Source organism: Colletotrichum siamense (assembly GCF_013390195.1).
Source record: "Colletotrichum siamense strain Cg363 chromosome Unknown KSG_Cg363_contig09, whole genome shotgun sequence".
NCBI lineage: Eukaryota > Fungi > Ascomycota > Sordariomycetes > Glomerellales > Glomerellaceae > Colletotrichum > Colletotrichum siamense.
This window is the reverse complement of record NW_023501022.1, coordinates 553,841-580,169: the sequence shown is the minus strand read 5'-3', so window position 1 is coordinate 580,169 and position 26,329 is coordinate 553,841. Positions and strand designations below refer to the sequence as shown.

Here is a 26,329-nt window from a genome sequence, read left to right as displayed (position 1 = left end):
AGATGCCGCCCCTGGATGTGGCGATGAGAGTTTCAATCGCAGCTTCAATGTCAAATGTGATTTCTACGCTTTTTAAGCATCAAACCCCATGCATCTGACGCGTGTCGGCGAAGTGAATGCGGGAACGAGCGTTTCCTGGTTACACATTATAGCCGCCAAAAATGTGGCTGTATCTTGTGCGAAGACAAGAAGCCCAGTTACTGCGACCTTCCCGGACGCGACGATGTTCTTCAACACCGTCTCTCATACTTGAGTAGAAAATCCTGAGCACCCGCGTCAACGAGATACAGAGAAAAAAGACGATATCGGGGGGGAGGATACACGGCATATCACAGAATCAGAACGATTTCGGCGCGTCAAAACCCGGCGGCCTCCTCGCCCTCGAGAGGGCGAAAATGTGCGATGATTTCGCTAGGTCGCTAGTGTACAATACAGGAGTTCCAGTAGCGACTGTGTCCCGTCTCGTCATTTGTTTCCCTCGTCTGCCTAGATGTAACTTTTGTCACGGGGGGTTGGCAGATCTATCCACTGGTTCCCGAGCTATTGGTATCAGATAAATGGACGTGTTGTGTCCGCAAAGTCTTCCGCGGGAAGAAGGGGGAAATTGTAGAAGGGAAAAAAAAAAAAAAAAAAAAAAGGTTCTGTGCGATGAAGTCCCTTCTCGCGGTACGCCTATGCTTGCTTGCTTCTTGCTGTTTCGAAAGTCCCCCATCCAACAATTCATGTTAAGCAAATTATTCGTACAAAATGCGGTGAAATACCGCTCATAGTGTTGGGCGACGACGTCGATTCATGTTCAGTCCTCAACAGCGACCTCGTCAGCCGGCTTGACTGCATTTGATATGCTCGACTTGACGTTCCCCCTTGCTTTCTCCTGACTCTCGACAAAGCGATCCCAATGCAGGGGATCCAATGCCCGCAGTCCTTCACGGACTTGATCGCGATCCTCGTGGAAAACGCGCATGATACCCTTCTGCTCAACCTTCTCAGTCAAATCCGCGTCATCAATCTCTTCGATCATCTGGTGAAGCATGGCGGTATGCTTGGGATCGAGGCCGACCTCAAGTACGCCGCTAAGCAAGCCATAGTATTCAGGCTTGATGATGCCGGAGCGAATCTTGTGACCAGTTCTGTGAATTCTGCCTTCTTCCTCAATGAGTGCCTTGGACGTATGCGACAACGTAGAGTTCGTGCGCGGCAGACCAGGTCGGACTTGCAAGCCAGTCTCATCTTCGGGATCTGAAGGAATAGTTCCTTGGTCAGGGTCTTCAGTAGAGGACAAGGATGTGCCCAGCCGATCGCTTTGGCTGGGCATTGTGCTTTCCGAGGCTTCGTCGGTCGACACTCGAGTGTCGGGGAACTCATCCTCGAATCGCTTGATGATATTGGCCAGTGTGGTGTCGAGGAACATCAACTTGCGCAAGTTGTGTTCATCTTCTTCAGGGTTGACCCTAGCCTTTGACAAGGCAGGCTGCAATCGCTGGCGAATCTTGCGAGCGCTTGCAAGGAGATGCTTCGACATGTCTTTGGCCTTTCCAGGAGGAAGCTTCGGTCGAGGGCTTGCCGGCACTGGCACGCCATCTTCAAAGTCTCGGATGAACTCGCCAGACTGTCTTCTCGACTCATCTCCCCTGTTCTTCAGACAGCACGTAAGGGCCTTGACAACTCCCGTTCCACCGATGACGTAGTCATCATCAGGGGCCGACTCGTTGTCTGAGGAATCGTCTCTCAGCACGTCGTGGCCAACCAAGTGTGCAAGCACATCGGGGTAAGGAGGAATTGGGCCACCAGGTTGAGGCCCTTGAGTCTCGGCCAGGACCGTGGATATAACATTGCTGATGTCGCCCATGGGGAAGCGATCCATGTTCCGCAAGCAATATGCCACAACCTGTTTGGCCAAAGCCTTGACAATCTCGCCAGAGTTGTCGCTAGGAGGATCAATGTCGACACACACGATCGACTTGGAGACTCGTGTGGCAGCCAAGAAGGATGCATACAAGGCGCATGCTTCTTCCTGAGTCTCCTCAGTCTTGGCATCCGTAAGCTTGACCAACTCTGGATTCTCAAGGAAGCTAATGTGTGCTAGTAGCTTCGCCTCGGGAAGGATCTCTGTGAGAGCGATTGCCTGCTCAGAAGTCATGGCAACATCGGCTAGGTGAATGCGACGCAAGCCATTGAGCTTCGGTATGTATCTGGAGATTGTTAGTAATTATCAGCCATGGTGGAGTGGACACAACTTACTTGCGCAAGAGACCAATAGCACTGGGATCAGATTTGCATAGATCCCGATTGTGAGAAAGGTCGATAAAGCGAAAGTCCTTGAGCTGCGCAAGCGCGGGGAAGATTTTGCAGAGTGAACCGGGCTTCAGGTTGCATTCAGCCAGACTGAGTGCCCACAAAGAATCCTTTTCTGAGATCGCGTTCGCAATCACGTCCATGTGATCTCGGAGATCATTGCCGCCAAGATCTAGGCCCTCGCAAAAGCTCTGGGAGAGGTATCTGGCAACGTGTTGCAGGCCCTTATCATCAATATTGTTGTGAGCAAGGCCCAGACGTTTGACGCCACACTGGTTGATACCATCGATTATCACTCCAAGGTCATCCGGATTCAGGTTGGTTTCTCCTAGATTGACGAGCTCGAGTGTGGACCCAGCCAATCTTTCACCAATAGCCTTGGAGAAGAGTGTTGCTGCGATGTTCTGGGGTCGCTCATCACTGGAATGCCGCAGCAAGTGATGACTGTGACCATTTCCGTTTTGAGCTGATGCGGGTGGTCGAGGAAAGGGGATGGTGGATACATCGAGAAATTTGAGCGTTCGGCAGAGGTAGATGAAGAGGCAAATGTGCTTCCAGCCTTCGGGTCCGATCTTATTGTTCTTGAGAACAAGGCGTTCGACGAATCCTCCCTGGATTGTGAGGCCATCAGGTTGGGTGTGCTTCCGCCGCCTAGATTCGGGCTTCTTTGTAGCCAGCAGGCCGGCGAGGATGACTCTCAACCCCTCGTCTGAAAGGCCACAGTTCTCCAAAATGAGCTCCTTGACCGGGACGACGGCTAAATAGTCTCCCAAAGTGACGAGGTCTGGCAGCTGGAGCCAGTAGCCTGTGAGATCCAGCTTTTGCACCATGCCGATGTCGGATGAGCAATTTGAAGGGCTGCTCAGCTGTTCGGTGATCTTCTTAAGGATGGGCGTTTCTCTCAACTGGCAACAGCGCCGGTATATCCTAACCGGGTTTGTCGTGGGAGATGCTGTTGTCTTTGGTGTTGCAGCTGGCGTGCCTTCGCTGGAAGAGTCGCTGTCGTCGACATGAATCTCCATTGGGATCGTGCCATTGGCCTCGGCTTGTTTCCTCTTCTTCTCTTTCCTAGCTTTCCTCTCCTCTTCGCTCTTCTTTTTCTTCTCCTTCTTCTTGGTATCCTTCTCCTTGTTTTCCGTGGGTGGGTTTGCAGTGGTAACTTCGCCGTCCTTCTTTTCCTGGGCCGGGTCGGTTCCTTCCCTTTCTGGCTCCTTGGGTACGGGCTCGCCTGTTTCGTGGATGACTCCATCGCGCTCCTTTTGTTCCTCGAGCGACTTTGGGTTCTTGAGCGCCTCACCCTCACCCTTTTCTGTCACTTTCCGGGTCTTCGACTTCTCAAGGGGCTTCTTCGCTGGCGTATCCGTATCGACATACTTTGGCATTGGCGCGATTTCAACATCGACGCTGAATGCGACCCTTCGAAGTTTCGCCTGATGCAAGTCCGAAATCTGACAGCGCTCGCGATTGCGGTCAACATTCAGTACCTTTCGCTCGACCAAACCATGGGTGCCCTTCGCGCCTGGTCCCAGAACACCGCCCGAGGAAGACAATCGACGAAAGACTCCGAGGAAGCCAGCCTGGCCGCGGCCGGGAGGCGCTGGTGTGTATGGCTGGTCCCCATCGTACTTGGCAGCGTGCGGGAGCACTGCATTCTTCGCAGGAGTCACCTTCGGAGGCACCGGACCGGAGTCCTTTGGGGGAGTGTTCTGGGGCTGTTGGTTCGCTTGCGCGTTATTGTTGTTCGGAGAAGAGGAAAACTTGGAAGAAATGTTGGAAAACCACGAGTTGCGGCGGGTGGGCGGAGTGCCGTTGGGACCCGACTTCTCGTTCGACGGGCTTCTGCCTATGGGAGGACGTCCCACAGGAATAGGCTTCGCGCCTTCTGTTGAACCTTTTGTGGCGTCTGTCGTCGTGCCATTGGTGTTTCCGTTGCCGTTGACGGGAGGCTGGCCGGCGGTCGGAGAGGCAGGGGTTGGTATCTCTCGAGGGGTGGATGTCGAGGATCGCCGTGCTGTAGAAGGCTTCAGCGCCTTGTCTGTGAGTCGCATTGCGGGTTAGTAACCGGACGTTTGTGTGTTTGGTTCAAAGAACAAGATGAGCGAGAACGGGGAGCAGAAGTCGCGGGAAGTGACGGGTTCTTGGATATAAGCAGCGGGCGCGAGACCCAGAGATGCGGCATCCAGTGGCAAGTGGTCGCAGGCCGGGAGCTGCTTATCTGGGCCGACTGGGCTGCTGGGTGGGATGTGGATGCGGGCGCGGTAGGCTCTGGGCGGCTGGCCTGGCATAGGCGAGCAGCGAGCGACGAGTGTGACTGGGTGACTGGGCGGGCGATTTGCGACTGGGGGCAAGCACCAACTGCCCTGGAAAATGAGGTCAGATGGGACATGATTGCGTACCTTTTGGAGAGCCGTGGGTCATCCAGCTAACATCTACTCCATGAACCTGCTCCATATTGTATGTCGCAAAGATATCAAGACTAGGCGTAGAGGTGAACGGAGGGCCGCAACGGGCCAAGAAGACGAGGTCGTCCGGCTGGAGGCGAGGAGGATGTTCGCCGGAGTGAGGAAGCAGTGGAGGTTGACTTTCGGGGAGACAGAGGAAGGTGATGGAAGAGACGAGGTGCGTTCAGCCCCGGCGGGCGGGTGACTTTTTGCTGAATGCGAAAGAGGGCGGGAGGTGGAGGGTACTTCGTTATTCACTTGATCCCCGGACCCTGGGAAACCGTGGGACGGGATGGGTGTGGTGGCTCTCTCCTCTCGGTACGTAGATGCGGGACGGCAGCAGTGCCAGCAGCAGCAGCAGGAGGAGGAGGAGTAGGTAGGATGAGGAGGGAAGCAAGGAAGGAAGGAGGCACTGGGATGGAGGAGGTAAGCACCGCCGCGAGACGTGTTGTTGTCTGTGTCTGCGTCTGAGTCTGCGTATCGTTTCCCTTCAGCTCGTCTTCCCTGGCGTGGATTGATGGATTCCTCGCGGCGTCCGTCAGGCACTGGACTCCAAGGTACAAGTAGGCACGCACCTCAGCAGTATTCCGGGCACTTCACTCTTCACTTCTTCTAATGCGTGGAAGGAAAGGCCGGACGTGGCAGCTTTAGCGGGGTTCATTAACCTTTTTAGAGGAGAGGCATCTCGTCATTGGCAGGAGATGGGCAGCGCCATGGCCCAGATTGGAGACAGCACGCCTTGGCTTTCACTCGTCCTGCGAGCCTTATTCTCGCACAATCACGGACGGCACTGAGACTCGCGAATAAGCTCTCGTCGGCACCGGGCATGCTCGCTCGCAAAACATGACATTTCACCGGATGCCTTGGGCTCCTTTAATTACTTATTACTCCGATTATGGTAATCAAAATCCTCATGTCAATCCGACTGACAGATGCTGGTCCTGGCCCGGTGGGAAGTCCCGCGGCAACACCACCATCGGACGGACTTGATCATGCCATAACATCGGCCACTTTTTCTCCCTTCTTTTCTTCTTCTGCTTCTTCGCCCGTCCGGTACTCTCCATCCTTTCCTTGTCTACCTTAGGTACGCTCCTGAAGCTACTGGACGGGATTGACACAAAGCCGTCTTCACTCCCAGCTTTGGGAGCAACTGACGTGAGCCGTCCTCCGGCTGAGGCGACAAGCCAGATCGCCTCCCGCTTACAATAGCAACGCATTGGATGTCTAATAGACCTAGATCGAGCTGGGCGCGATCCGGAGGTTGCAGCTAGCGCTCGCAGCACCGCCAACGCTACTGTCCCCCAAAGTCTCTAGCACACGGCGAGAAAACACCGGCGACAGCGAGAGCGACGGTTGCATGGCAGGCATTGGCTGGTGGTCCTCAGGTACTCCGGGCTCCTCCAGGTCCTGGCCTGTACCTACCTACCTGTAGGTGACCCGTGGACCCTCCGCTGAGCTGCCGTCAACAGGTGGCCAGTGGATTGCTTCCACCGTCTTCTGGTTGGACGACACTGCCGTTCGCCCCCACTGCCCAGCGGGGTTTGGCAACGTCAGAAAAGCCGTGGACCGTGGGTATGACCGCTCACCTGCTGCCGCCGCCAGTACCAGTGCCAGTGCCAATGCTCAGTCAGTGGAGGGCAATCATTTCCAAGAAGCGGACGAACCCCTCCTCCAACTTGTGCTGTCTTGACGACTCGCATCCTCGAGTCGAAGACAGCGACGCCGTGCTTCGTCTCACACTCACCAGAGGCACCGAATCGTACCCAAGGTCTGGGCTCATCCGCATCGGTCCCCGTCTCCGGCCGTCTTGCAGAATGCAACCTATCACTAGAACCGCACGCTACTGCACTGTCACCTTCCAACACCTCAGGTCGCGAGACGTGGATGATCTCAAAGAAGCAAGGCTCTTATTAATCTATCCTCCTCGTCCAACCTACACTCGCCCTACATGTCTTAGCTTCCTCTGCCTTACAGCCCGCTACGCCTCTCCCAGCCTTGATCTCGTCTCACGCCGTCCTCGAGGCTCGCCTCTGGGTTCCAGTTCTGAGGCACGATACGCCGCCACGCTGCCAACAAGCATGCAACAAGCCTCCAACGAATTTCTGCTGTACAAACAGAGTTCGCACTTGCCCATTGCAGCTGTAGCTGAGCCCTCCGCTGGCCATGGCGGCGCCTTGCGGGCGAGGGCGATTCAGGGTCCAGATGCCTCTCCACGTTTGCATTAACTGACAAAGAACCGGTCCCTGGATAACGACTTGCTGTCTGCGACTAAGGTAACTCAATCCCGTAAAAATGCACTTGGGCCACTTTACATTCGACTCGGAGTCTCTGGTCGACTGACTGACCGCCCCCTGAGCATCGCGAGATCACGGGGGCCGCCTCGCTTCCTGAGAAGCGGACATCGCGGTTGGCCCTTGAGGGTCTCCCCTGCTCCCATCCAGCGGTGTCCCCCTCCCTTCTAAAAGAAGACGGCCGGACACCGCCAGAAAAAAAAAAACAATTGGATCATCCACCATCAACCCTGCAAGTCGCCCGGGAAGGGTAGGGGACGGTGGGCTCTCTTCTCTCGTTCTGCAGCAATGCCAATGCCTCTTCGCACAATTGCCCCGAAGACAACCCAACAGACACAGACGCCTTTCCTCTTTTCGCTCCATGAGATGATGTGCTTCGGGGCTTGGTGGGAAAACCGTTTCCTGGGTCCCTCCACCCCGCCGCCGCCGTACCCTCCGTCCATCCCGTAATTCCCGCGCGCGAACTGACGAGATGTGCCTTGTTGTGCAACCATTTGGCCTCTCAATCCCTCAAATCGAGCAGCTCACATGCCGCGGACCCTCTCTTTTACCTCATGTCGCCATCAACGCTTTTCGGACACTTTGTGGGCCTGGCCCTCTCAACCCCTTCGCATCACTCCTCTGCCTTGCAGTAGCAGCATCGCGTCCAAGGGGGTTAGGCGAGACACAAGCCTTAAGGCACTCGGTTTCAATCGTCCTTCAACTGGCCATTCCGACATCATCGACCGCCAGCCCCCGCCAGATCCATAAGGCTAAAAGCACGATAGTGAACCATTGCCGCTGGTGCCATTCCGATGCCCTCCGACCCCGGAAGCTGAGAGGTAGGGAACAGTGAAAAAAAAAACCCGCAGATGCCATCTCTTGATTGTCGACCTAGATCGTCATTTTTCACCATTTCCCTGGCGTGATCTGATATCATTGGTGCTTCCATGCGGGGTCTCGTGCCCTGGTCTTGGCCTCAGCACACGCCTAAACCTCGTCTCGGTGCAACCTCCTCGAAGCCCAGCCAGGTCCGATCAAACCAAGCTAGGCCGTCGGTCAACCACCATGCCTTTGGGATGCCTTAGCGAGGATTCAAGCATTCGCCGTCGCACCGTCGTTGTGGCCGGCACACACCACCACTACGGTAGCCAAGTCGGCTAGCCACGGTTCATATCTCACGCTGTTGTTCATTTTTATATCGACTTCAATGGTTGACGTATGGCATTTGGGATATTCTTATTGAATTGTGTTAGAGTTCCTTTCCCTTGACCCATCATAATCCCCTTCCGGATTTTGTTTGCCTCATAACTCCGAGAGACTTGAGAAAAAAGTCATGCCAAAACGTCAAAATGCCCTGATGTCCCCACGCGTGAATGGATTTTTAACCGCTAGATACAACAACAACAACAAGCTTACTCCTCACGGAGCTCGGCGATGCGCTGCTTGACGCGCTCCTCCTTCTCCTGCTTGGTCAGGCGCTGGACCTTGAACTTCTTGGACTCAGCCTTCCACTCCTCCTTGGTCTTCTTGGAGCCCTCGGGCTTCTTCCAGGGGTCGGCGCGGATGGCAGCGTGGGCCTCGGTGTAGAGGTCCTCAAGGCCGTCAGCCTCGACGTCGTCGTCGATGTACTGCTGGAACTGGGACTTGAAGCGCTCCTCGTCGTCGTCGGCGAGGGTCTCCATGTACTCGGCAACGTGGCCACCGAAGATGTAGTTCTTCAGGGTCTCGGCGTCGAGCTCCTTGGTCTCGATGTCGTAACCAGGGAAACGCTTCTCGGAGTGGGGGACGAAGATGCCACCGTCAGAGGCACCCTTCATGGCGCCGAAGACACGGGCACCGGTGGAGGTGCGGTGAAGACCGACGTCAAGGAAGGCCTTGAAGGGGCGGCGCTCACCATCGTCGGTCTCGACGGCCTCGGTGAGGGTGTACTCACCGTCGGCCTCCTCGACACCAGTGAAGTCCTTGTCGATGCCGAGCTTGGAGAGGGCACGGCGGGCGATCAGGAGACCGGTGGCGTAAGCGGCAGCCCAGTTGGTAAGACCGTGGGTGATGCCGTAGGCGGGGAGCTCGTGGGCGTAGGCGGCGACGAAGACCTTGTCACCAGAGATCTCGGAGGTGACGATTTGCATGATGATGTCGCGGTTGGTGAAGCGGACCACAAGACGGTACTTGGGGGCACCGTACTTGTTCTTGGCCTGGGTGATCAGACGCTTACGGGCATAGTAGTCGGTCTTGCCCTGCTGTCTGCGCTTGTACTTGGTCTGGAAGCGGCTGTTGCGAGGTTCGATGTCAGTACATTGTGCGCACAATTTGTCGCGACTGCCAATTGAGAACTAACCTGTAGTACGCGCTGTTCTTCACCAACTTGTGGAAGGCCTGTCACGATTGAAAATCCCGAGTCAGCAATTTGCGCTTCAGATTTGGCCCTCGATCCGAAGCATCTTGCTTTGACTCCTTTCCCCAAGAGACATTTCTGCCTGCAGCTAGGGCCATGCCAAGTTCATTTGATTTTCATCAAAATACATTGTGGCAGAGTGTAGTCGTAGTCGTCTTCGCTTCGATATCGAAGAAATGGTGTGAGTTGTCTCAACTTACCATCTTGACGGTATTGGCTGGCGGGCGGTTGGCTCAGCTAATTGTCGATTTTTGGTGTTGTCGTGGGTTGTCGATCGGAGGGAAACTTTCCAGACCTTCTTTCCGTGATAAATTTGTGTGGGCGATTTTGGCAGCCCTAGCGAGTGCCCCACCATCGATCGCGCCTGCCGGTCGTCTGCGAAGCTGGTCGGGGACGAGTCACGGGACCGGCGGACTTTGGTCAGTCACGAGTCACGTGGAGCGACCCGCTAGCAGGGAGTTCATAGTGGATTGTCAATTTGGTCCTACTGCCGAGGTCCACGGGAATTGTCACCGAGGTGGGGGTCAAGCTTCCCCCAGGTTTCGGCCCCGATCAACCGTCTCCGCCTCCAGAGCGACGCGCTGAGTCGTGATACAAGTAGATAGTGCACATCTCGCTTTCTCAATAACATGGAGTCCTTCGAGGGATCAGACACCTTCTTTGTTGACCATGTGCTTGAAGCCGTAGACAGCATGACCGGATCCAAGCAGCCCAAGGTTCTCCTCTTCGACATTGGCGGAGTGTGTGTAAGTGGAACCCTCTCATCTCATCAGTCCTCCCATTCATCCACGGTCTTGGGGTTGTGGGTTGTGAGTGCATGGTGATACGGTCAATTGGTTTGCCTAACACTCACTAGGTCGTCTCGCCCTTCCAATCCATTCTCGACTACGAGCTCAGTCTCGGCATCCCGCCAGGATGGGTCAACTACTCCATCTCCAAGACGAGCCCTACCGGTTTCTGGCACCGTCTGGAAACGGGCTCAATCCCCATGGATAAGGCCTTCTTTGAAGGTTTCAACAAAGACCTTCACGATCAAGGTCGTTGGGTGGCATTTTACACTGCACAGCAAGCCAAGAACCCATCATTACCAAAGGAGGTCCCGCCTGTACCAGATATTGATGGAGAGTATTTATTCAACACCATGATGACCAACTCGATCCCCCCGGACCCATGGATGTACCCAGCGTTGAAGAATCTGAAAGCCAGCGGTAAATACATTCTTGCCGCTCTGAGCAACACCGTCGTCTTCCCGGAAGGGCACAAATTATGGACGAAGGACTTTCTCGATCACCCTGTCCGCAGCCTCTTTGACGTCTTCATTTCGTCAGCGCATGTCGGCCTTCGAAAACCTGACCCAAGGATATATCAACTTGCTGTGAAGACCGTCAATGAGTATGCGATCAAGAACGCAGACTCCGAGAGAGGCCGGGCCTTGGGCTGGGCCGATGGGGTCAAGCCAGACGATATTCTCTTCCTCGATGATATAGGCGAGAACCTCAAGGAGGCTAAGAAGCAGGGGTTTGGAACCATCAAGGTCCACCTTGGCAGGACATATGAGGCTGTTGAAGAGCTTGAGAAGGCTACGGGTCTGGCGTTAGAAGGAGATCACCCAAAGGTCCCTGTTAAACCAAACCTGAAAGGAAGCGCCAAGGCTAAGTTGTAAACATGTATTACATTACATCTCCATGTTTCGCATTAGACTAACAGAGCCTTGCGACCTACATATTCCGGGCTACATAGACATACAGGGCATCGACGTTCTCAATTTTGCCATCGACAGCATCCTTTTCCCATTCTTCACGAAATAGTGCTCTGGCTTCGTTCTTGAATTCGTCCGTCGCCATGTTGATTGTCAACGGCGTGCTGATAATCCCGTCAAATTGCTCGTCAATTTGGTCTATGCCGTAGAACGTGCTACCCTGACCAGTTAGTTTGTCCATCAACTCGATCTTCTCCACCGTATAGCCGGCCTTCTCCAGGATCTGCTTGAATGAGTTCCTATCCTTGATCCACGTCCTGTTACTAGGGAATCTGGTCCCCAGTCTGTTCGCCGCGCGCTCTAGCAAAAGCCCGATCTTGAGGTTGTTCTCGTGGGTGATGTCAACCTGCAGCCGCCCACCAGGCTTCAGGTATTTCCTCCACGAAGCGACAACTTGCTCTTGATTGTCGAGCAGAACAAATGCGTTCGAGCACATGATGACGTCGAAATTCTTGTCCTTGAGTTCTTTCAACCCGTCCAGATCCGTTATGTCGTGGTTGAATAAGTGTATGTCCGATTTTGGCTTGAGACGCTCTTTCTTCTCTCTTGCCTTGGCCAACATTGCGTCTGTGATATCAACGCCGACAATCTCGCCCTCTTCTCCCACTTGCTCCGCAGCAATGAAGATTTCAAGCCCGGTACCGCAAGCCAGTATCAGAACTCGCTCGCCCGGCTGGACGTCGGCGAGCGCCATGAAGCGCTTGGTGTAGTCGGGATGAAATGAATTTTCATAGTTGTCGGCCCGCGCAGTGTACATGCGCTTTGAAGAAGCAGCCTGTGTTTCGGATCCGAAGTCCATGCTGTGCGAAAACAAAAGGTATAGGTTTTCTTTGACTATTGTGGATTTCAAGTTGATGTCCAGTCCGAGAGTCGATTGTTTTTCAAGTTCTCGAAACTGTTGAGCCGGTGCGGAGCAGTGATGTCAGTGGCCACTAGATTGATTTTATCTCCTTAAAGTCCGGATTACTGTTCAAACGCGCCTTACACCGGCGCACGATCTGACGATCTGCACACTTGCATCTGTGTGTACGCGTTCTTATTCCACCAGTTTACTCTCCCTCACCGCATGTGACATAAGTCAATCGGTACTCGGCCGAGATTTCCATCGCCTAGATTTTATCGATTTGGAGAAGAAGTTCATAGCCTGGCATGAGTGGTCGCACTGATCTGGCTGGGTCGCATCAATGATTGTCTGAGTGTTAACAATGAGTGCTGCTGCTTTTCAGTGCTGGCTATTCGCGAGGACATTGAGCGAAGCAACCAATAGGGCTATTGAAACGCACGACAATATCGTCTTCGAAGGGTGAGGGATATCTGAGCTCGCACAACGCACAATCAGTATAATAGAAGGCTTTGGTTTGCCCACTTGAGTCTGCGCCATCCGTATCGATGCTCGCCACTTATCCGACACCAACGCTACCCAAGTTCGCACCACGCCAACAGGGCATTCCTGTGCTCTCTCGTGAAATTTGTGATCGACTCTTCCTTTCCAGATATGGATTGAGTTTACGTGAAGGTTGACTGCTTTTGAACAGCTCAAGACCATTCCTAATGTCGAGTGGATCGCTATCTGTCTATAAAAGTAGATGACATGATCAATCACCATTGCTGACGGGAAGGCATTGCTTTTGGAAAAAGATTTTCCATTTCTACTTGTCGGTAGCAGACTTTCGAGGGCGTAGAGCTCGAGTTATGGCGATGAATGAGTCCACAGCACAGCCTGGGTGGTGGCCGTTTCGTTGACCGGCTGGCAGACAGTACATACCAGCACCACATGTGCCAAGTCCAGTGCACAACTTCTCATTCGCTCCGCAACCGCCGACGACAAGTCTTCCGCACGCCATCACCTGCAACACTTTTTCCACTTTCTTCCGTGGTTCTTCGCTTCATGCTTGCTGATAGATACTGCGGCGCCAATTCCAGACCCGAGAGACTGGATCCGAGGGTTTCATCGTCGGCGGTGAGTCCTCTTTTGGTGTTCATACCGCCAACGGCCAACATGGCGAACAGACCTGAACCTCCAACGACGTTAGCTGGGTAATTGTCACCAGCACTTCAGTTCTCCGTGAGAATCCATTCACACAGACGGAAACACTGTACATCGAGGTCTCGTAACATGGGCGGCGATGGACTTTTTGAACCTAGGAGTACCGTCACGGTATGAAGTCTGCTGTTCCGGCAGATATTACTCACTACTTGAGCGACGAGAACAGATCAGACGACGCTAAAGACTATAAGAACAAGACGATGTAGATCACGACAGATACGGTTAAAGGGACGGCAATAATAACGATACCAGTTAATACATAAGTTATTGACCATGGGAGTACGGAAGTATTGTCCAGAATTCCACCCAGTTGGCTGTCAATTTGCGGCCCACCGCTTCTGCCATGTTGGAGTGTGGCGTGGCTATGGCCCAGGCCTGTAAGCCTTACCGAGGCCTCCTCAGAGGCTTTCCCGTCACTCGAACTCCTATAAATGACCTAGAATTCTTGGAATTGGTCATGATAGCAATGCTGCGACATCAAGGAGGCTGTGACAAGAGCTAGTTCTTAACATCAAACCTTGAATTATGTTTGCAATGGAGGCCATCATTCAGACATCATGGGTGAGGAATACCAACGAGCTCTATCGCTGCCTCGACACCCAATTCAATGCTTGTACCACCTGTCGAGGGTATTCTAAGAACAAGCCGACTTGTGGTAACCCAATAAGCAAAGTCTCCCGCTCTCGGATTACACCCGTCCTGCTCAATATCGTCGAAAGCGGAAGCATACCCATCGCGATCAATCATTTAGAGACTCTCGCTTCTCTTGTTCTCTGCAAAAGATACCACCAAACTCAGATTGCGGAGAAAGTGGCACCGTGGAGAAGCCGCCTGCTCTCGTTCCTGAGCCATGATGCTGCGGGAACTCAAGAGGCGGAAACCGACCACCACTCAACATCGACTAAAGCTTCAACTCATCTCAGACGAACCCGAGCCAACGTTCTCAAACCGCCAAGTACAGTCCAGTCATCAACATGTTATGATTCCGAAACGAAGCCAGATGAATTCTCGTTGGCAAACATCGCGGTTAAACAAGAACAAGACGATCAACACGTCAAGACTGAAGCGGTCCCTCTTGCCGTGGACCCGCTCGAATACACAGTCAAATGGAAGGACACCATACACACATTCGAGCCGTACCATCAACCAAAACGTATTGGTACGATCAATAAGGACATTGTCAACAAGCTCAACGCGATTTTCATGAAGAGCGAAAAGGAGGGCTTTACCAAAGGCGAAGGATATATATATGGCTATAAACTGCCTAAAGACCATAAGACAATCAACCTTAAGGCCTGTCAGGTGGTTAAGATTGGCTATACGAACGATTACGAAAGACGTATGAAAGAGTGGCAGGACCAGTGCCATTACGAACCACAACTTGTCTTCGCGTACAAAGTTGCGCATCACGTCAAGATGGAAAAGATCATTCACATACTTCTGTCCAACTACCGGAGAAAAGATAAGTGCCCTGGTTGTTCTGTACAGCATCGCGAATTCTTCGAGGTCTGCGAGTCGACAGCTGAGGCGGTGGTAAGAATGTGGGCGGTATGGGCACGACTTCGGCCATTCGATGACACAGGCAGACTCTCGGCATATTGGTCTAACAAGATCAAAGAAATCGATGTGGAGGATCCTGATTGCTGGGAAAAGCTGATCTTTGACAAGGTCAAGTAGAGCTATGCACGGCCATCCAACGGTGACGTTGGCGCGTCAATATCAGCACATGCCAGAATGCACACATAGTTTATATTCTATAAATTTATAAGAAGTCTAAATCCCAAAATCCATCATTCCAATCCCTGGTTCCAAGGCTCCCATGTCTGCTTCTCATAGCTCGGCATGCATTTGACCTTCTCCGGAGGTTCTTTGCTCCAATCTAGCGGCTTCTCGTCTTCGTCTGGTTTAACCCACTGATTTGTGAATCCTTTCGACATCTTAATCTTTCTACCTGCCTCATCACTGTACTCCAAGTTGATGCTGGGTACAACGGCAATCTTTCCGAACCCATTGTTCCACATGTCCTTACAGAAGAGGGACGGTTCTCCTTGAAAGCACTCCCCCGGGCCAGGTGCTCTGAAACGAACTATTCGATCCAGAAGAGGCTGCGCTGCAATGGCCACTGCGCCATTCCAGCAAGAGAAGACCTGGAACGGACGGTGATCTCGGAAAAGCTGCTGCGTGGTTGCTTCGTTCCAAAATATGTTCCAAGCCGAGTTCCAGTTGCCGTCCGGTGGAATCTCAAAGAACGAGTCGCCTGCTATGGTACGACTGATCCAGACGTCATAGAAAGTCGGATCATTGCCAACATATGTCCAATCCATGGCGCAAGTCATGTCCGCTCCCAATCGACGACGCTGGTGGGCAAGTTCCAGAATATCTTCCGCGCAGATGGCAACATCGTTGAGAAAAAGTACTGTGGCATCGGAGGCATAATGCTTTCCGCGATATAGCAGAGGTGCGAGGGCCAGATTGCGCAGCTCAGCAAGCCTTGGGATTCGGTCGCCGGCGCCCGGGTCCAGATCGCTGTGTTGGAAGTAATACTCGATACCAATGTTCTCCATATGAGATTGCAGAGTTTTTAGGACCTCGTAGGTCCCGTCGTCGGAGTTGCCCTCGACGATGGATAAGGCGCAATTTTCGGGACCAAGAAAGCGGATGGCTTCGGTGATGGAGCCCATGAGCCGGGGGAGGAGATCGACTTTTTGTCGGAAATTGAGGGCAAAGAAGAACTTGCGCTTTTGATATTTCAGATTTGGGTTGAGGTACTCATAGCGTTGGGAGTCGATGCGAGGGCAATCCAGCCGGGGAAGAGACGTGTCATCGGGGTCGAGGATGGACTTGATGTATCGCCCGGCACTTTTCAGCAGTTCCGGATCGCCGTCTGGAAGATTGCTTGAATCGATTTGAGAGGTCGGAGCTGGGGTCGGCAAAGAAGTCGATGGGTTCATGGGATTTGTGATGCTTGTAGTGCTATTAGTCGCATGGCTGTTGCTGCCGTACTTTGGGTCGCCATGTCCTTTGCGAATTTAACTTTTAGTACCTATTGATGATTGACAAATCTGACCGACACGAATGATCACTTACGAAATGGCTTGTATACGACCTCCAAGTATCCGCTCCCGTAAAAGAGATCGTAGCCGATCAATGTGGTGGTCAGGGCAAGGCAAATAGCGCCGAAACGTAAAGCGACAGCAAGCGATTGCCTCATCATAACCTGCTGATGAAGGAGAAGATCACATCGAGTCTCCGACGAGCGAGGACTCTGAGCGCTGAAGAGAAATCAGAAGAACTGAAAGGGGGAATGAGAAAGACTATCGGCCTTTGACAGCAATGTTCGCTGTTCATATCTACTGTTGGAACCCCCCTCCCATCCGACCCCATGTTCCAACAAACTTCAGGACCCATGATTTAGAGCAAGCAGATCACATTGACTGCGCAAGGGAGGGTCACATTCAGAAAGCAGCCGCTATTTGGGGGCCCCACTAGCTTGCTAGGGGTTCTGAGTTGGAAAGCAAACGGGGCGTTTGTTGTTGGGGACTTCCAACTGATTTGCGCAGCAAGGCACCCCAGAAGAGGCGATCGGACCGCTCATCGCGATATCTTCGCTGATGATGATTTCGACGTGTATGAATTTGTGTGCGAATAGCTTCATGTATGAATAACAGAGGAATTCTCACTGGCTTTCCAAAGAAGCAGGCTGAGATGATTATCCTATCCGACGCCGAGCCATGCCGGCAAGCGGCGCAGGGAATTCTCCACTTATGCCGGCCGAAATTATGGACCCACCGATGGTCGGCTTGCCGCGCGATTACCAGCCTCCGCTTTTGCCGGGCCAATGAGAGACACGGTGTAAACGCTCTCTCGATAATGTTGTTGGTTTGTACGCCGCAATACCGCTATTTGAAGCCTTCTTGTTGTTGGTGATGATTTTGCCCGTTGTTGAGCTTCTGAGGGCTCGAATGACATCCGTATCTGGACAGTAGCAGGTGGATGTCCGACGTGAAGCCAGAGGAATGGCCAATCTCTTTGAGTCTCTGTGAAAGCCAAGAAACTATTCCCAGAGTCCCGAGCCACTGGCTTCAAGCATTGCATTGGGCAACGAATGTCTTGAGTTCCGTTTAAATCAGGTGCCTTGCCAGCAGCATGTGGTAGACATCCTCCAAATAAAGCTCCTTCCACAATCGTCCACGCTACTCACTCTGACTGTGAAGGCTGCGCGATCGACTTCTCTAATCCTTTTTCACAAGTTTGGACTGGCTCCTATTATTCGTTAATCTCACTGTGCTGAGTCGCTTTAATCGAGCTTTTGTACTGCTCCTCTCTCTCCTCTCTCTAAGAAGTGTCTTACGATTCTGGGCACCAATGATTATTCTAAGAATCCTTATTCTGTTTTTCGCTATCCTCCCCAAATGGACAAAAGCCAAGATAGCAAGTCGCAATTCGGTCGCACCCTCGAGTCCGCTGCCAACGCCGGCGCCACCCTCATATGCAGTCCGGCGAGCTTTACATGACCGTCGTCAGTATACTCCAACAACACTTTGCGGGTACATAAGCGGCCGCAGCACGCAGCCCGTGATTGCAGGCTCGGGATCAGTATGTCGACACGCAATGACCGATAGGTTATGGGGCAGCTGCGATACTTCGATCACGAATGGGTACGACTGCAGTTTCCCTGCCATGTGCTATGATTCCCACGCCTGCAGCACTGGTTGCGGCAGAGTGGGCACTGCGACTCTTACATGGCAAGTAACTTTGACCTTGAGGGAAACCGTTCTCCTTTATGTTGAATCGTTCCTTGCATTTCAGCCGCTAACAGTATTTGAGTGTCGCAGCTCTGAGGAGCAAGATTACTGCGCAACTTATATCATGACTTCGGGCATTGACATCGAAATGTTCAACATATTCTGTTGGCACACACCCGAAGTCAATCTTGTAGCCATCAAACCGACTTCGCTCCCAGACATCACAATCCCCGCAACTGGGCGTTCAAGTGTTTCCTCGAGTGCTGTAAAATCCTCATCTTCCTCTGCTGCCAAAGATCCATCCAGCGAGGACGCTGCCTCTTCGGCCGCGACCTCAGAGTCTCCCACTGCGTCTATCCAGCCCGCTTCCTCAACATCACTTCCTTCGGCAACGAGTACTACACCAGCTCCTGCAACGACAAGCACGACTCCAGCAGACTCGTCGACCTCTGGATCACGCCTGAATCTCGCGGCAATCATCGCAGGTGTTCTCGGCGGCCTCGCTCTCATCTGCATCACGATCATTCTCGTAATATACATCGTCCGCAATAATAGAAAAGAGACCGGGAACCAGGCACCAATGTCGAGGCCAAACCCCCCAAAACCAAAGCGAAGCTTTCTTACCGTCTCGAAAAGAACGACCAAAGATTCCGATGTGTCTTCAGAGGACACTATCACCTTGAACGACACGCAGTACCCGGAACCGCCCGACGATAAAGCCCATCCAGAAGCTGGCTGGGGTCCGTCGGAGGCCCAAGGTAGCGAGGTGCAGAGATATCGTGGCCCTTGGGAGATGCTCAACGAAGACCGCCCGCTTGAGATGTCGGATCACAACCGTCCCGCAGAGCTCCCCGATTACAAGTTCCTCGAGACGCTGCCCACGATTCCACAAGCGCCAACAAGACAAGATTCTTGGAGACCCAATGATGACGGAGCAGCATGGGGGGATCTTAGAGCCCCGCCTCGTTTAAGAGATAGACTTCGTTATACCGCAACAACCGGGCCAGTGACTTATCGTCACAACCCACCCAACAGTGCAGACGGCTGGACGCCGGGAGATGTCAACGCAAGACAGGCCTTCGGTCACCAAAGAGACGACCGAACCGGGATGTCTGCCAACTTTGCAGGACCTGGATGGGATCGCATGGATGAAGACATTACAACCAGGGTAGGAGATGCTTCCAAACAATCTCAACGACGAGTCGTGGGCCATGCGTCCATCTACACGAGCTCACCCGCTAGACTATAATCGTGTAATGACGGATCTGGTGTGCTACACGGACAGCGTAGTTGATTGCGGGCATATTGCGGCTTTGGCTGGCATGGGACTGGACAAATTTCTACACGTCCGCGAATCATCTGTGTTGTGGGACAAGGAACGAACGGCGTTTTAGGAGGCAGCATAGGCATGCATGGCGTTAATTCCCGTATTGAAGAAGTAGTGATGGCGAGGCACATCAAGTACGTCACGTCTCTGACGACAGAACATGTTGTAAAAACAATTCAAGATATTTTGTGCTAAACCCCAATCGACAATACCTAGCTACGCTATGAGTAGTCGTATTTCGCTATTTCATGATCATTCGCTTCCAGAAACAACGCAAAGGGCCCCAGGGCTGCATAGGTGACCTTGCTGCGAAATCCTCTCTCCCCCTCTCTCGTGCTAGATTGATACTTATGTTCCATGCAACTTCTGATTTAGACCTAGCAGTAACTGCTTCACCGAGTTAATTAGGTGTGATTCGATCCCATCCAAGCCTGCAGCCGGCGAGCCAGACGCTGTAGCTTCCGCGGTTGGGGGCACGATACTTGCATCGGCTAGGCCGAGCACTCGGTCAATGGCGGACAGGGTGACTGCCTCAGCCTTGGCTTCTCCTATTCTAACCTTGAGGGCGTTGGACGAGACATTCTTAAACCCAAGCAAGGACTGGAAGACTTTGGGCTCGAAGACGCTGTTGGACCCACTTGGCTGTGGTGTGCCACCAGAGCCAGGCGTGCCGCTGCCTGGAGCTAAGAAGCCGTCGACAATTTTTTGCATGCCCTTCATGCAAATGTCCTCCATGGCTTGATTCTCTGTGGCAGCACTCTTGAGCCCCAAGACCCGATTGAGGGCAGACATGACGATCGTTTCGGCCTTCGGATTCTTTGCTTTCTTCAAGTTGTCAATCAAACCGTTTTTGAGGCCATTGACTGCAGACAATAGGCGAGGTTGGATGACTGCACGAGGTTCGGCTGGTGCTGGAGGCGTTGGTGTGGGTCGGGTTTGCTGCGGTGTAGCAGCGGGTATCGGTGGTGGGTGAGCTCCAGGGGGGACGGCCGGAGCAGGCTGTGTGACTGGCGGTGCTGATGGTGTGGTGCCGTTTTCTGCTTTGACAGCAGTATGTGTCGGAGGAGGTCGCGATGCATATGGTGAGCTGTAAGTCGGTTGCTTACCGGCGACGCCCTGAGGTCGGGCAATCGCGGCAGCAGCTCCATAACCGGGAAGCGTTGCAGGCGCAACAGGTTGAGATGCCGGGGGTTGCGCTGGTTGACCAGGGGCTGGAGTCGTTGCTGGAGGAGAGTATTGAGGTGTTCGCGCAGCAGCGGCGGCGGCAGCAGCAGCAGCTTGAGCTTGTTGACCCGCATATGCCTGCGTATGGTAAGCATGAGGAAGATGTTGATACGCTGGAGGCATATGCGCCTGTTGCTGCTGCGGTTGAGGTTGTGGTTGCTGCGGTTGCGGCTGCTGAGGCTGCTGCTGCTGATATTGCTGTTGCTGCTGCTGGGCGTATTGAGCGTACGTTGGGTGGTGGTTGTAATGGCCATAACCGGCACTCATCGAGCGATCCGGCGATGAGGCCTTCCGTTTCTTGCCGGCATCAAGCTCCACACCAGGCACACGCGACCAGAGTCCGGTGGTGTCGTCCTTTTTGAATGCCTCGTTCCCGATGAGATTGTGCCGTACACTAGATTCCCAACCTTTTGTCTCTGTGTGGAAGTAGAACCAGGGGTATCTCTGCGTGATTCGCTTGTAGATCTGCTTCAGTGTAAGACCGTCGGGTCCCGCCGCAGTCAGAGTTTCGTCAATGAGAACTCCATAGTTTTTGTTGGGCTTCTGAAGCTGTTCCTCTGTGTAGTCTTCAATCTTGAGCTCCAAGGGAGGCGACTTCGGCCGGACCTTCTTCTCCTTCTTTTCTTTGGCCCGTCGCTCTGCGTCTGATCCCTCTGCGCCGTCTTCTCCCTTCGGCTTCCGTGGCTTGTATTTGCGCTTCTCTGGTCGGTCCACCCCTTCTTCCGGGAGCGGATGCTTCCTTGGACGTCCGACCTTCCTCTTGATCGGAGGCTCGCCGGGAGGTGGTTGTGGTAGCGTCTTCTTGGCCATCTCTTGCTGTTGCTTCTTGAGCAACCGCTGCTCGCGCTTGGACATGAAACCGTTCTTTGGCGGTCTGCCAGGCCCCCTTTTCTTTGGAATAAGCAGTGGTAATGGCTGCTGTAATGAGTGGCCCAATTCGGGCTCCTCTGCCTTAACTTCTGTGCTAGGCTCCACATCTTCCACTTCCTCTTCTTCCTCGTCAGCCTGAGCATCTGCTTCTGCGAGGGCTTCGTCTTCGGCCTCGGCCTCAGCTTCAGCATCTGCTTCGGCTTCTGCATCGGCTTCAACTTCTGCGTCAACGTCCGCATCCTCTGCCTCGGCGTCGGCGTCTGATTCTTCATCTTCGGACGGTGCTGGGGGACTGAGCGACGAGTCGCTAGAGTCATTCAGCTCGCCATTTCCATGCGAGGCTTCAAACTCGAAGCTCATCTCTTTGCCACCTTGGGCTCTGCCGCTCTTCTTCAGATTGTCCTTATCCTCTGCGAAGTCTTCCGCGCCAGTGCGGCCTTCAGGGACACCATTGATGACGAAGCGAAAGTCGACATCCTTGATCTGCAAGTGGGCGCCGCTCCGAAGCACGACTACTCCGTCTTTGTGGTGAACATCTTCGCAAAAGAAGCCGTTCTTGTGTAATGGAATAGCCTCAAACACGCACTCAGCACGATTGAACTGGATCTTGAGATGTTCTCTTGAGATGGCCTTGGTCTTGGTCGCAATGTCGGGTCCGGGTGAATGGATGCCGACCAGCGGAACGTGGTGAGGAGAGGGCCGCAGAGATGCGAGGTCGACAGCAGCGGCGCCCGGTGTATGCGATACGTACTGTCTGTTGGATATGAGGTTTTCCTGTGCTTCTTCCTCTTCGGGTCTTTGCGACGATCCAGTACTAGTGGTCTTACGTCGCTTCGCTGGCCGTCCGGATTCCTCACTGTCGGACTCGGGTCCCAACATGCCTCCTTCTTCACTGACGTACGATTTGCTGAACTTGATGCGGTCATTCCTGACAGGAGAGGGGGGCGGCAGTCCCAGAGCCTCGTACTCCTCAACTCTTCTCCGATGTTCGGCATTGCGCTTCTCGTCCCTTCGCGCCTGGATCATGGCCTTTTGATCACGGCCGATGATGACGGCGTAAGTGGTCATCTGGAAGACACTGTCGGCGAATTCTATTCGCGCAAAGGACTCCAGGCCTTGTGTGGCGGCCGCGAGGTTCTGAGTGCTTGCGACGAGCGGGTCGTTGCCATTGCTCATGGTCGGGAGCGTGACCTGGGCTGGCGTGACAGTCGGAGGTGGCGACATCTGGTTGGGTATCTGGTTGTTTGCCATATGCGCGAGAGCCATCATCATGTAGGCGTGGTCCATGTTGGGCATTGGGGTATGGGGGAAGGAGGAGTTGAAGGGATCGGCATCCATCGGGGCGGCTGGAGCGGGCTGCGATGCTGCGGGGAGGGCGGTCGTGATCGCGGTGGTCGCGGCGTCGGCATCGGTCATGACGGTATCGACGGCGACAGGAGTGGTGTGACGGTTGGTAGACGTGTCGTTCTTGGTGTTCTCAGCGGCGGTGGATGCATCGGCGCGCGGCTGGTCGGTCTTGGTCGCGTTGTTGTCGTCGGGATTGTGTCGAGCGGAGGCTGGCGACGTCTTGTTCTTTGGGGGCGGCGTGGTCGGCACGGGCGCCTGGCCGTTCTGGCCGGCGTTGGACGAAGTCATCGCTGCTCTGCAAGCGGACAGACCAGCTCCTTCGTCTTCGGCAAGCCTCTGAAGGCGATTTGGTCTGTTGCGACAAGGTTGGACCTGAGGAGACTGCGGACAATGCGAGATCCCAAAAAAATCGGGCTGCGAGACTCCTTCCTGCCGATTGACAGGGTCGGTGGAGAAAGGGTACCTTTTTGATTGGCTGACTTCGGTGAATCTCCTGGCCTATTGGTCAACCCCGCGCTGGGAAAGCACGGGCCCACGCTCGTTCCCTTGAAAGAGACAAGGCCAGACGCCAGTCACCGGTGCAGTGCCCCGTCGCTGCCTGCCTTCTCAGGACCAAACAATGACCGGAGGAAAGCGCAAAGGTGCTTGCGACTTTCCAAACGAAGCCATCTTCCCGAGGCAATTAGCTAAACACGACTGGGCAGTTCACTTTGAGACGATACAGGAAAGAACCTATCCATAGCCCGAATGATTCATCTTTCCTGGCCCTTTCTTATTATTGAACCTTGGCTGAGTCATCTTTTCAATGTTGCGGTGAAGGGACTGAATCTCACGATGCAATTCGGTCAAGGTCCGAATTGCCTCTCAGTACCTATCAGCAAGGTCCACGCTCCCAAGAGACTGCTCACAGACAGACCTCGTGGCCATCTCCCTGCGTAGATCCAAACTTGGTTTCCACTTCCCGGTCAGCGTCCAATGATAATCTACCCAACCGGCGAATACTTCCTCACCCTTGTGGACTCCCTGCTCTGGGTACTACATATGCAAACCGCTGCTTTGAGCAACAAATCTGCAGGCAAACATTCTTTGGGTATGGTATCTTGGTACTCTATGTGATGCATTTTGGATGGCTTTTTTTCTTGAAGTGTATCAGTCTTGGTCTCTGCATGAGCCCGAAACCTGCGGCTTTCAGTACTCTCTCGTCCTCAGAAGTTTTGCTACCAGTGGAGGCAGTGATGGACATATCCATGGTTTGGTCATCAACCTGAATAGCAGCTTATCGCTGTTCAGAAGGTTTCCCAACAAGGTCCATTTTGAATCAAGTCTAGTGAACCTCAACAACCTGGAAGCGTGTGGCTGAAGTCAAATCCACGTTGGTAAGTTCGAGGATACCAGAAAACATGCCAAACCCGCAGCTGAGACGCACTTGTAAATGAGATGAACCGGTTGGATTGATGGATGGCCCCTCTCCAGTCTCTGGTGGGGGATTCTTGCAATGATTCTAGGTCATAAATACACATACTTAGGTTTTCCAGTCACAAGTACTCGAGCCCCTCAAAGCAAGTCATACCAATGTGGCCGTCTTAACGCAGAAGCGGCTCTCGCTCCCCGAACATAGGTCGCTTAGACTGCCACCAGCGCGCAGTTCTCTCCGAAGCCCTATAGGCCCAGAAACACAACATACCCGCGATGAATCCAATTGCATCATTCCTGAAGGCAAGAAGTCCCGCAGTGGTCATCAGCATGACAGTCCATCTTTCAGCCCTCTCATCGTCAGATAGCGAGCGGTGTTGTCTGAGAAGACCACCGTCGTTGTTGCCTGCAGAACTCTCCCACAGGTCAGAGGCACCGTGGTTCAAGCTATGGCCGACCTTGGCAAGCTCGAGACCGGCGGCGATGACCATGACACCAAGCAGGCTCTTGGGGTAATGCGACAGCAAGTCGAGAAGAGTTCCGCCAAAGACGACGCCCAAGATAATCTTGAACAGGCCCAGGATGATGACGCTGGCACCGCTTCGCGCGCCGAATCGGTACTGAGCGGCCAGGCCTCCGGCGCCGTGGCAGACTGGCATAGCACCAAACCAGGTACCCACCAAATTCATGATGCCAACGCTGATGCCCATGCCGGTGACAGTCGGGGTAGGCATATCAGGGAGCAAGTCGGCAGCGAGGGCGCTGACAGCAATGACAGAGTTGAGCGTAGTGAGAGGCAGCTGGCCGATGGCCATCGTGATGGGCTTATACTTGAACCAGTTGAAGTTCCAGTGCAGCAATTGCGGAACCCAGACGTGGAACCACGGCAGGTTGTGCGGCTCGTGATGATCGGCGTTCAGGATGGAAATGAACGCAAAGACAAGCGACAAGAGGAAGATGTATAAGGCGTAGGGGAAGCGGGGAAGTCCCTGCGTGAAGATGAGCACCAAGAAAGCAGCCAGGGCCCAGAGCCTATTGTCCAGAACGGGATGAGTCCAGTGCAAGTCTCGAAGCAAGCCTGAACCGGCGGCCATTACGAGAGAGAGGCCAGCACCAAGCTGAATACCCTTGACAACCGGGACGGGAACATTTCGTGTAACCCAGCGAAGAAGACCAGTGAGACTCATGATCAAAACCGCCAGACTGACCCACTGACCAGCAGCCATGACAGTTCTGATGCCGCTGTCTTCGCTTCTAGAAATTGCAGCAGCTGCAATGGCCTGGGATATCAAGTTAGTTGTCGTCGTTGAATCAGTTACGGGGTGTCAGACCTTCATCGGTTGTACTGGCAGCGGGATGCCAAAAGCAGCACCGGTCACAACATTGAAAATGCCAGTAAACACCAAGGTGCTGTCAAGATAGATAGATCGTTGCACGGCGAGTGCAATCATCAAGGGAAGCAAAGTTCCGAGGTCGCCCAAAGCGCCAGAAATTTCGGCGGCGGGTTGGCGGCGCAGAGTCGCAACATTGTGTTGATGGACTCGTTTCAAATGACTGAGGACCGTCATGATGCGGGGAAGTTGAACCGAAGTTCTGGACTTTGATGAAAATGAGTCGGCTCAGATCGCAGGCCCAGCCAAGACAGATGCTACCAGCGCAACAGGAGCAGTTACTCTGCGAATGCCATGAAATGAGGAGTGAGAAGCGACTCCTCTAACAAGCTTCTGGTGATGACGAGGCCCCCGTGATGTCTTTGGTCGGCTTAGTGTGTCAGCACCCAGGCGCGTGAGCTCTGAAGCTCAGGCGGCCGCGTCCGACAATCCACTTGGATCGGAGGAAGCAACTCCTCGGCCGACACAGGCGCGAGGTGGTGATTGGTTCGTCTCAACCCATGCTGCCATTCCCCAACTTGGTGTTCCGCAGCGGTGATAAGGAGATAAGAATGGCCAGCGGTTACCCGAGCATGTCGTCATAGGCCTTCATCGGTGGATCCTTCCCGCCAGACAACGATGAATGATCTGATTCTCCGGTGTGAGCAATGGGTGGTGTGAGTGTAGATGTATTGGTTAAGTGCAAGTCTAGGTACATTGGGGCGTGAGGTAGCCACAAGTAGTGCCCTGTGGGGCTACCCTCACAATATGCCGCCAGCAAAAATGAGACGTCCTCGTCTCACAACCATTTGTGTAGTAGTAC

At 53.6% G+C, this 26,329-nt stretch overlaps 7 protein-coding genes across 7 annotated transcripts; 1 reads left to right on the top strand and 6 right to left on the bottom strand.

Annotated features, from left to right (window-relative positions):
• Window positions 1-796: 796 nt before the first annotated feature.
• MHP1 (uncharacterized protein) lies at window positions 797-4,343 on the bottom strand (the record flags this gene model as incomplete). Its single annotated transcript, XM_036644772.1, has 2 exons — window positions 797-2,192; window positions 2,242-4,343. The coding sequence occupies 2 exons, from the start codon at window positions 4,341-4,343 to the stop codon at window positions 797-799; spliced, it is 3,498 nt and encodes a 1,165-aa protein (XP_036489772.1).
• A 4,078-nt stretch (window positions 4,344-8,421) lies between these two features.
• rpl-5 (60S ribosomal protein L5) lies at window positions 8,422-9,607 on the bottom strand (the record flags this gene model as incomplete). The annotated part of the gene is made up of 3 exons (XM_036644771.1): window positions 8,422-9,280; window positions 9,348-9,385; window positions 9,605-9,607. The coding sequence occupies 3 exons, from the start codon at window positions 9,605-9,607 to the stop codon at window positions 8,422-8,424; spliced, it is 900 nt and encodes a 299-aa protein (XP_036489177.1).
• A 426-nt stretch (window positions 9,608-10,033) lies between these two features.
• ACAD10 (Acyl-CoA dehydrogenase family member 10) lies at window positions 10,034-11,067 on the top strand (the record flags this gene model as incomplete). Its single annotated transcript, XM_036644770.1, has 2 exons — window positions 10,034-10,150; window positions 10,261-11,067. 2 exons carry the CDS (start codon window positions 10,034-10,036, stop codon window positions 11,065-11,067), a joined length of 924 nt encoding a protein of 307 aa, XP_036489774.1.
• A 55-nt stretch (window positions 11,068-11,122) lies between these two features.
• Window positions 11,123-11,962, bottom strand: arsM (Arsenite methyltransferase; the record flags this gene model as incomplete). Its single annotated transcript, XM_036644769.1, has 1 exon — window positions 11,123-11,962. The coding sequence occupies one exon, from the start codon at window positions 11,960-11,962 to the stop codon at window positions 11,123-11,125; it is 840 nt and encodes a 279-aa protein (XP_036489773.1).
• Window positions 11,963-15,000: 3,038 nt separating this feature from the next.
• Window positions 15,001-16,421, bottom strand: CMT1-0 (Alpha-1,3-mannosyltransferase CMT1; the record flags this gene model as incomplete). The annotated part of the gene is made up of 2 exons (XM_036644768.1): window positions 15,001-16,229; window positions 16,298-16,421. 2 exons carry the CDS (start codon window positions 16,419-16,421, stop codon window positions 15,001-15,003), a joined length of 1,353 nt encoding a protein of 450 aa, XP_036489159.1.
• Window positions 16,422-19,630: 3,209 nt separating this feature from the next.
• On the bottom strand, window positions 19,631-23,011 carry Foxk2 (Forkhead box protein K2; the record flags this gene model as incomplete). The annotated part of the gene is made up of 1 exon (XM_036644767.1): window positions 19,631-23,011. One exon carries the CDS (start codon window positions 23,009-23,011, stop codon window positions 19,631-19,633), a length of 3,381 nt encoding a protein of 1,126 aa, XP_036489160.1.
• A 1,295-nt stretch (window positions 23,012-24,306) lies between these two features.
• MOT1 (Molybdate transporter 1) lies at window positions 24,307-25,704 on the bottom strand (the record flags this gene model as incomplete). The annotated part of the gene is made up of 2 exons (XM_036644766.1): window positions 24,307-25,416; window positions 25,468-25,704. 2 exons carry the CDS (start codon window positions 25,702-25,704, stop codon window positions 24,307-24,309), a joined length of 1,347 nt encoding a protein of 448 aa, XP_036489155.1.
• Window positions 25,705-26,329: the final 625 nt, after the last annotated feature.